Source organism: Hippocampus comes, unplaced genomic scaffold (genome assembly GCF_001891065.2).
Source record: "Hippocampus comes isolate QL1 unplaced genomic scaffold, H_comes_QL1_v1.1 scaffold271, whole genome shotgun sequence".
Taxonomy (NCBI): domain Eukaryota; kingdom Metazoa; phylum Chordata; class Actinopteri; order Syngnathiformes; family Syngnathidae; genus Hippocampus; species Hippocampus comes.
This window is the reverse complement of record NW_017805830.1, coordinates 60,872-71,280: the sequence shown is the minus strand read 5'-3', so window position 1 is coordinate 71,280 and position 10,409 is coordinate 60,872. Positions and strand designations below refer to the sequence as shown.

The 10,409-nt window shown below is 44.4% G+C and overlaps 1 protein-coding gene across 2 annotated transcripts in view; it reads left to right on the top strand.

The window, feature by feature from the left end:
• The window catches only part of LOC109526293 (zinc finger protein 239-like), a 17,392-nt gene extending 6,983 nt beyond the window's left edge, over positions 1–10,409 (top strand). For both annotated transcript variants that reach the window (XM_019887486.1, XM_019887487.1), the window contains exon 2: positions 8,943–10,409. In XM_019887486.1, the coding sequence (XP_019743045.1) occupies positions 8,943–9,967 (1,025 nt within the window). In that variant the 3' untranslated portion in view covers positions 9,968–10,409. The remainder of the gene's footprint in view (positions 1–8,942) is intronic.

Genomic DNA, 10,409 nt, shown 5'->3' with positions numbered 1-10,409 from the left:
GAACGCGCACGGCCAGTCTCGACGTAAGGCCTTCTAGCTGGCCCTAGTACGCAGACGAGTCTGAGACTCGTGATCTGATTGGCTATTGCAACCTGACTGTGCCCATTCACTTAACAGCGCACAGGGGCCTTCTCTGTTTAATCTGAAGGCCCCGAGCAAGTTAATTTACCTGGCAACACAAGCTAGCTGAAATATGATTGGTTAAAAACTCTACCATAATAAATAAGTTATTTATCGAGTGTCTTTCAATGTTACGTTGAAAGCCACTCGACTAAGTGGAAATAATATGACGTAAAGAATACAGAGAATAATTTTGTTTACATATTTATGAAAATAAAATTAATTAAATTTGTTATTCTCAGAAAAGTAAATTTATTAAAGTAAATTTTTTAAATTTACTTTTATGAGAATGGTTAGGCCAGCAGAGAAGGCCTTGCTGGTCCTCACGGAACGCCACTGTGTACTTGTTACACCTGTGCGCAACATTGCAACTATTGCAATCTTTTTTCGAGCCTTGCCCGTTGCTTGCAATGGAACCTGCGCGAAAAAGGCGATCCTCCCCTGCATGGGAACATTTTGATTTGATTGCTTCCAATAAGGTAAGGGAGAAAAAACTATATTAATATAAATGTGACCATGTAGCTTTTCGCTTGTTCTCGTGTCTAACTTTTGTTATTTCACAGGTGAAGTGTCTGTTGTATGCAAGGGAACTCGTATTCAACAATAACACCTCGTCTATGTTGAGGCATTATAGAGCCTTGCATGAGAGCAAGGAGAGCCACGAAACTGGGCCAAGCTTCGGTAAGCAAAATTACACAGTGTATAGACAATGTTTAGATACACTTTAAATACCGCATTACTAACATAATCTACAATTGATTTCTGATTGTAAGAGAGCAAAGATGTCGATGAATCATTGGTCAACATGGTCATTGAGGACTGTCAGCCCTTCACTATTGTGGCGGACGAAGGGTTCAGAAAGTTTGTTACAGCTTTGAACCCTACCTATGCTCTTTCCACAAGGAAGGTATGTATGTGAACGCATGAAGTATATCTTCTCATTTTCCCATAGTGGCAATTCCAGTAGTTTTATATTGTTCCCTTTTAGGCTTTGAAAGCTATGGTGGACGACAGGTATGAGCTGGCCAAAGAAATGGTGTCAAAGGCTTCTGCAGTTAGCCTTACAGCAGATATGTGGACATCCATGAACACAGACTCATATCTAGCTGTGACCTGCCATTTTATTGATGAACAAACATCATTGCACAGTATTGTTTTGGGGGTAGAACATTTCCCTGAGACACATACTGCGAAAAATCTTGCTCGAGCAAAAACTGCACTCATGTCTGACTGGAGCATCACTGACAAAGTTACCTGCCTTGTAACAGATGGTGCAGCAAATATTGGTGCCTGTGTGAAGGAGCTTCATCTGCGACACACAGTTTGTGTGGCGCACACTTTGAATCTCCTGATAAAAAAGACCCTTGCCAAAAACTCTGTGATGAGTGAAATTAGGGAGAAGTCACGAAAAACAGTAGGCTACTTCAAGAGCAGCAGTACTGCAAAGGTGAGTTTCATTATGTTCAAAATTCTATGTAGTTGAAAGTTGCTGCTGCAATGACACTTGAATTTGCCACTTTACTGCAGGGGCCCGCTGACACAGGTGCAAGAGTAAATGGTCTGGCCAGCAGTAAAGCTAATACAAGAAGTTGAGACGAGATGGAACAGCACCTTTTTAATGCTTCAACGACTTTATGACCTGAGGGAAGCAGTTGGAGCAGCGTTGGCAGGCCTGCGCACTGACATGACTCCAATTTCCTCACAAGACTACTCAATTGTTGCTGAAAGTCTGAAGGTACTCGCCCCTTTTAATGATGCCACAGTGGAGCTGTCAGAGGAGAAAAGGGTGTCTGGATCAAAGGTCATTCCACTTTTAGCAATGTTACACCATGCATTGGAACAGCAGCAACTGGGACCTCTTCAAACTCCAGATACAACTGCAATGGCTGAAAATCTGAGAAGACAGTTAAGAGAGAAGCTCAACACATTTCAATCTATGAGCATCATGTCACTCACAACACTACTTGATCCACGATTTAAAAAGATGGGCTTTTTTAACCCCGACCATTCATCTGATGCAGTAAAAAGACTCACAGCAGAATGTGATGCTGTAATGAGAAAAGACAACTCAACCTCCACTTCTTCACATGCGCACACATCAGAAACAGCTCAGACGGTGTGTCAAGGTAATAGTACACATTACTTGTATTGCTGTACACCCTGTATGTCACTGACAGCCTGTTTGTCTATCATAGGGAGCAAACTGTGGCAACGCTTGGATGACACAGTTCAGAGGACCAGGACCCCAAACACCCTAGCTGATGTAACCCTGGAGGTCCAAAAGTACCTATCTGAACCAAACATCGACAGAATGAACAATCCATTATTGTACTGGGAGACACATAAAAATACCTACCCAAATTTATATAAACTGGCACTCTCATTTCTCTGCACCCCAGCTTCATCTGTGCCTTGTGAAAGAATATTTTCTCAAGCTGGTGAAATATTGTTGAAAAAAAGAAACCGTTTAAAGCCAGCCACTGTGGGAAAACTATTATTTCTAAATAAAAATGAATAACAAATTATCCTTAGCATTTGTTGTATTTTGTTCACACACTAAATTACTAACACAAGCACATTCATATCTTTGTCTGAAGCAAATAGTCATTAAATTCCTAACACTGTTGACCTGTTGGGCTTCTGGACTACTTGATGGCGCCATTTGCTACATGTGCAAACCAATTGGCTGCAAAGCCCCATTGCTTCATGGAGCTTCATTTGGCCATCACGACACGCAAGAAAAAGCCAAATCACAAAACAAAGCCATACTTACAGAATAAATGGTACCGAGAGTTCAAAAGCGAAAACGACGAGATCTATAGCAAAGAGTCTGTGAGCAAGGAAGCAACAAGGCATAAACAATACCCTGACAACCTGCAGACAGATTGCTGGTCTTTAAATACACAGTTCCTTAATTGAAAGATTGGCAGCAGGTGTGCAGCCAGAAAGTCCGCTCAGTCTGCAACCTGCTGGCCAGACCAAGAACAGGAACATGACATCATCGAGTGGACACTCAAAACTTGCAAGGTAAAACTGTACACAACAATTAAACTCATTATCATTCGTCACACACAAATGTTAGGTACAGTTAACAACTACTGCATAGTTATTTGCTAAATTATCCTCTCAGCATTTATTTGTCTTATAATTGAATTAGATTGTCCATAATTGAAATGTGAAGACACCTACTTACCCTGCCATGCATGTCAAGGTCAAGGTCATCTTTATTGTCAAATATGCTTTATGTATGACATGCAGCATAGATTAAATTTCTTCCTCTCCATCCTCAGTGCAAACATGCATGCAAACATGCTGTGCATTAAACACACACAGCTAAGATAAGACAAGATAGCAGCTACACAATATAAAAGACATAATATGTAATCTGAACAGTATAAACTGTATAGACAATATAAACAATGTAAACAGCATAAACAATGGCACTTGTGGCTATTGTGGGTAAAGTGAGGTAGTGTATTGTGCAATTGTGCAATTGTGCAGTATGCAGATGTCGGATGATGAGGGGGAGGGTCATAGTCTGTGACAGGGTGGGAGGGAGGGCAGACTTTATGTGCTGCATGACTAACCGCTCGAAGCACTTCATGAGGATGGGGGTGAGTGCGACTGGGCGGTAGTCATTGTAGCTCGAGGTGGACGACTTCTTCGGGACCGGGATGATGGTGGTGGCTTTGAGACAAGTGGGGACAACAGCCTGGCTCAGTGAGGTGTTAAAGATGCCCGTAAAAACATCTGTGAGCTTCTCAGCACAGTCTCTCAGGACGCAACCAGGAATGTTGTCAGGACCTGCCGCTTTCCGTACGTTTGTTCTTCTGAGGGAATGTCTCACACTATCCTGGGAAAGCGTCAGCACCTGGTCGCCAGGAGGGGGGTGGGGTCCTCTGTGCTGGGGTGTTGTTGTCTGTCTCAAAACGGGCGAAGAAGTTGTTCAGGTTGTTCAGCAGAGTGATGGAGCTGTCACAGGTGTGCGGAGAGGGCTTGTAGTCCATGATGGTCTGGATCCCCCGCCACAGGTTCCTGGTGTCTCTGCTGTCCTTGAACTAGTCTGCAATCCTCCTTGAATATTGTCTCTTGGCCAGTCTGATGCCTCATGACAGGTTGGCCCTGGCAGTCCTGAGGCCCACCAAGTTTCCAGCTCTGAAGGCAGTGTTCCTGGCCCTCAGGAGCCTGTGGACCTCACCTGTCAGCCCTGGCTTCTGATTGGCCTGGATGGTGATGGTTCTGGTGAGCGTGACATCATCCATGCACTTCCTTATGTAGGACGTGACGGTCTCCTCGTACTCGTTGAGGTTAACGGTTCCATGTTTAAACAGACTCCAGCCTGTGGTGGAGAAACAGTCTTGGAGTGCTTCTGTGGACCCCTCAGGCCACACTCGGACTTGCTTCCTCACTGGTTTGACGACTTTCACCAGTGGCCTGTATGCTGGCATTAGCATCACAGTGGTGTGATCTGAGGCACCACGGTGGGGGAGGGGGAGGGCTTTGTAGGATCCTCTGATTGTAGTGTAGACGTTGTCCAGAATACTTGTGGGAAAGTTGATGTGGCCATGGAGGTGTGGAAGCACGCTCTTGGGGTTTGCATGATTGAAATCTCCAGCCAAGATGAGAAAGGCATTGGGGTGGACTGTCTGCTGCTCACTGATGTGCTGATGGAGTTCAGACAGAGCCATACTCCTGCTGTTGGATGAGCCAGGGGGAATGTATATTGCTACCAGCAATATGGCATTAAATTCCCTCGGCAGGTAGAATGGCCGGCATTTGATCTTCATAAACTCCACCGTTTGTGAGCAGCGCTTGCAAACCACAACAACGTCTCGGCACCAGGCATCGTTGATGTAAACACAGAGTCCCCCGCCGCGAGTCTTCCCCCCCTCGACGAGCTCTCTCGAGGTGTTCACACGGCAACATTTGGTCCGACACAGCACCGGCGCTGCGCCAGTTGAGCATTCACACGTGCAAATTTGCTCCGGCATAGCGCCGGAGCAAATTTAACAGCTTACACCGGACTAAATTTGATCCACCTCAGGGAGGTGGTTTAAAAATTTGCTCCAGAGCAAATGCTCGTTTGTGGTGCACCACTGATGTAAATTTACACGTGTGAACGCTACAATTTGCTCCGGAGCAAATGCTCTTTTGTGAGGGGGGAGTAGCCTCGCTATGCATGAGAGGAGTTGATTACGTACGGCGAGAATGCGTTGCTTTCGTGCTCTGTCAGACTTCCGTCATGTGTTTGTTTAATAACGACACAAGACAAGGCTGGTAACAGTAGCAAAGCACGTCTTGGGTTATACCATCTCAACTAGAACGGGGGCTGGGGGGGGGGGGATAGTCTCCAAAGGTCATCTTTCATTTTGTAGGAGACTGGACTGTCTCGGAGTTGTTTGTGTAGTTTGTTCCTTTGTTGTGTGGTCACAACCCCCCCCCGTGCCCCATAGAATTTATGTCGTGATTTCCTCTCTTGATTTTTCTGTTTGGCGCATGACATTTTTGCTTTTCTGAGTGTCATTGAAGTCATCGTTGATTTACGTGATCAGGTGGCGGTCACTCTCGAGCAGAAGGCACGGAGACCGAGAAGGAGAAGGACGTGCCTGTACAGTAGTTGCTTGAGTTGTGTATATGTTTAAAAAAGAACCAACGCGACAACTCATTTGTTTTCTGTCGTTTTGCTCCGCTGCAGAAACTGCCGTGTGAACACAAGTGGAGCTGCACCGACGCTGCGCCGGTGCTGCCACGCTCAGCAGCGTTGTACGTGTGAACGCTCCACAAAATTTGCTCCAGTGTAAACTATATCGCAACAAAATACATCAGTGCAGCGCCGGATCAAATGTGTGCCGTGTGAACACCCCTTCTGTCTGTTCGGTAGCACGTTAGCCTGGCTAGCCGAATAGCCCGGTCCGGGATACTGTCGTTGAGCCATGTTTCCACGAAAACAAAGACGCAGTCACTCACGGTTTTGCGAGATGTCCGAAGTAAGCGGATATAGTCCAGTTTGTTGTCCAGCGAGCGTACATTGGCCAGCATGATGGTCGGGATAGCCCGTCGATGAGGGCTAGCTGGTAGCCTAGCCCGGATACCTCCACGCTTCCCCTTCTTCTGCTTCCTTAGATTCTGTCCGTGGTGCTTCCACTACGGGCTAGTTGCAGGATTGGGGGTCGGTGATTGAGCAGGCCTCCGTGGCAGACCGCAGTCACGCAGCAGACCGCAGTCAACCAGTTTTTCCGCGTTTGTTGGATTTGTTTTTGTAGTTCTGCCGATGGCGAGCAGAAACTCACGAGGGTATGCGCACCTTGGTGCGCAAGACAGTGAAAACAAGGCACATAAAGAACACGAAGAACACTGATTTGCAGGGGGAGAGAGAGAAGCCGCTGCGGGTAGCTGTGCCGCCATCTTTCATGTGCAGTTAGCGGTCACGATGGAGCCAGTCTTCTTATTCACACATACCCATGGATGATAACACTGAGACTTTTGTCCCTGTCTTTGACGAGGTGAGACATCGGCTTTCAGGAAACAAAAGTCACAGTTTTCAGCAGCTTGATGAAAAAGAAATGACTAAACATGGCCACATACCACGTAATTATAAGCATCAAGACTCATGTAGGCTTTGAGAGTCTCGTGTGTGAAAACGCGACGGGTATTTATATCAAATACAGGCAGCGGTGCGTGAGCGGACTCTGTTCACCGAGTGCTTGTGCCTCTGAGTTGTGTGCGCATCTTCATGACGTCACTGTTGTTTGCAAACATTGAAACTGGTCTATTGCAGGGCACGCATAGACAATCAACCATTCGCGCTCACACTCACATCGAGGGACAATTTAGAGTGTTCAATCAGCCTGCCATGCATGTTTTTGTAATGTGGGAGGAAACCGGAGTACCCCGAGAAAATCTAAGCAGGCACGGGGAGAACATGCAAAGCCGGAGCCGGAATCAAACCCTGCACCTCTGCACTGCGAGGCTGACTCACTAACCAGTCGAAACCGCGCCTAATATTCTATTCGTTAAAAACACATATCCTTAAAATCTACGACGTGGGGGACTTAATTGCTCAATTCATGTTCAAAGTAAAAGACAATATGCTTCCTTGTTGTGTTCAGAAAAATGGATGCCAAAATGTACAAAGATATTCTGGGTTTATTCTATTTTGGGATGAGGCTCGAACAAGAAAATGTGGGAAAAGTGAAACACTGTGAAGATTTTATGGATGCAGAGTACATCCAGTTTGGCAGGCTTGTGTTCAAAATTTCTTTGCGACAAGACAATCCGGTTGCAACCCTGAACAAACACTGATTAAAAAAAACATTTGCTCCATTCGCTAACACTAACGAGCCTTCGCCGCTTAAAAATCCAACAGTAAGTGAATTCAACATTGCCAAACATTAAGTAGTTATCTTAACTCATTTGGCTCTCCTCATAACTTTCATTCTAAACACAAACCATAATACCATGTCTAGAGCTGTCAAACTATTAAAATATTTAATCGAATTCAAAACGCAACTGCCATAATTAACTCAAATTAACTCATGATTAATCGTAATTACTCACATATTTTTTAGCGTCTCTGAATTTTCTTTTATATATTTTTTGTCCTATTTTTTCCCGTTTTAATGCTCTCATCAACATGGAATCATGGATCAGTTTTCTATGTGCAAAATGCAAATATTTACTGAAACAACAATTTCGATTTTCAATTTTACATGAACATTTTTCACTTGGAGCAGTTATTCACACATACTCTCTCACATAATATTACTGTCTATCAACAAAAGTGAAAAAAATATTTTGCCACACAACAGCTCCTTTAACAGCTCTTTTTAGGGAATCAAAACAGAGCAATATAACATAAAGTGCACATCTAAGGTAAACTAGGACTCAGCCGATAGTGGATTGAAGCCATGGTTGCATATTTCGTTTTTCTCAAGTTTGCTTTGAACACAGCAGTCAGGCTGTGTTGATTCTGTTGGTCCTTCTTGCGCGGAAGTCTCTCTATGGTTTTGTGTAGACATCATTTCGGATGACTACACTTGGTTCGAGGCAACACTGGAGACGTTTTATTTTCAGTGTGGTTGCTACGACTGCACCGCTGAACTCTCGACATGCCTCAGCGCACCGTCACTGTCAGACGAACACAGAGAAGCTCCACCCCCTTTATTTATATGGACACGGAACACAGTAACCTTCCATGCAAAACAGTTCCAAACAAGTAACAATCGCGTCAGTGGCATACATCGTACTCAACAGGCTACCTGCTCTTTATTCACCAGAAGCTCATCAATCTAGTCTCTTATTTCTCTCCCGAAACAGTGTCTTCTCCCGCTTGGTGTACCTTAGCCTTCTCCGCTACGTACAGTTTCTGTGCATAGCTTGTAATGGAGGCTCTTGCAAGCACAACCACACAGCTGATGTAGCTGTGTGCTTGGCCATTAAGTGGTATTTCAGACTTGACGTGCGATGATGATAGCTCAGTTTACGACTGCAAAATATACAGGTAACTTTGGTCTTGTCAGTGGAACAATCTGGCAACTTTTTAAAAGTAAACTTTCCATTCATAAACTCTTTTAAGTATCCGTTTTCGGTGTCTCGCGCTGCCATGGCTGGCAAAACAGACATGGGCGTGGACTTGTGCAGCGTGCTTGTTGTTTTGTTTCCGGTTTATTTATAGAGCAACATAAAATATGCTGTGACGTGTTGCCGCATTAATCTCGCAAGAAAAAATTTAATCACGTTAAAATTCATTTAAATAAATGCCGATAATAACGCGCTAAACTGACAGCTCTAACCATGTCTGCTTGTCTTCTTGTGTCCCGTAGACATCAATGAAGATGTTCAGGCTGAGTGGCAGGAGCCAGAGCCATCTCAAATTAAAGAAGAGGCGTGTGAAGAGGTCCCCCAATTCAAAGAGGAAGAGAAGCAGCAGCCCTCTTGTTTCCAAAACAAGAAGGAGCCAGAGAGTCCTTGCAGGAAAGAGGTGCGACTAGAGCTCCCCGACATCAAAGAGGAGGAGGAGGATAGATGGAAATCGTGCAGAGAGGTGGAGCCTCCAAGCAGCAGCTCATGGGAACACATTACAACCAAAGGTGATGGAAGATGTCAAGCAGATGGCCTCTTAGCTCCACTATCAGACTGTGACGACGTGTTGTCACATGCTCATCACACTGATGATGATGAACAGTCTGAAGGTAATTTGGCAGGCCACACTGACAACAAATGCTGGAAATGCTCTCAGTGTGGGAATGCTTTTACTTACAAGAGCCGTTTGAAGCAGCACATGAGAATACACACTGGAGAGAAACCTTTTGCGTGCTCAGATTGTGGCCAAAGATTCTCTCATAGGGGAAGCTTGACAAGGCACACACGGGTCCACAATGGTGAGAAACCCTTTGCCTGCTCCGTTTGTAGTCAAAGATTTTCTCATAACAGAAATTTAAAAATCCATACAAGAATCCACACCGGCGAGAAACCTTTCTCCTGTTCAGTCTGTGGTCAAAGCTTCTCTCAAAAGACAAACTTAAAAATACACACAAGAACCCACACTGGAGAGAAACCTTTTGCCTGTCTAGTTTGTGGCCAAAGATTCTCTCTCAAGACAAGCTTAAAAATACACACGAGAACACACACTGGCGAGAAACCTTTTGCCTGCACAGACTGTGGCCAAAGTTTCTCTCAGAAGGGAAGCTTAAATCATCACACTCTAACCCACACTGGTGAGAAACCTTTTATCTGCTCAGTTTGTGGCCAAAGATTCTCTCGGAAGACATACTTAAAAATACACACGAGAACACACACTGGTGAGAAACCATTTGCCGGTTCCATTTGTGGTCAGATTATCTCGTGAGACAATCTAAAAATACTGTACACACAAGAATCCACACTGGTGAGAAACCCTTTGCCTGCTAAGTTTATGGCCAAAGATTCTCTCCGAAGGAAATAGAGTCAAGAGACTCAAGTGTGCTGGTGAGCAGAAGACTGAAATAAAATTTACGTGTTGAACATCTTAAGTATTTACTGTGATGTTTCGTTACAAAAACCTATTTTTAAATCCTATGTAGCGTCGTTTATGTTAATTTCTTGAGTCTGAGCTTTTAAGACTCCTGGGGGTCAAGTGTTAAGAATTACTAATAGCGCTAAGGTACTTCAAGCAACGCATAAACTTTGCACAATGTTTTAGTGATGTCTGTATTAAGTTAATGACTGAGCACACTGTGGAGAAACTTTGACTTTTATTGTGAAGGTGGGGGAATATAAATGTGATTCTGAATAAATTATAAATCATCAAA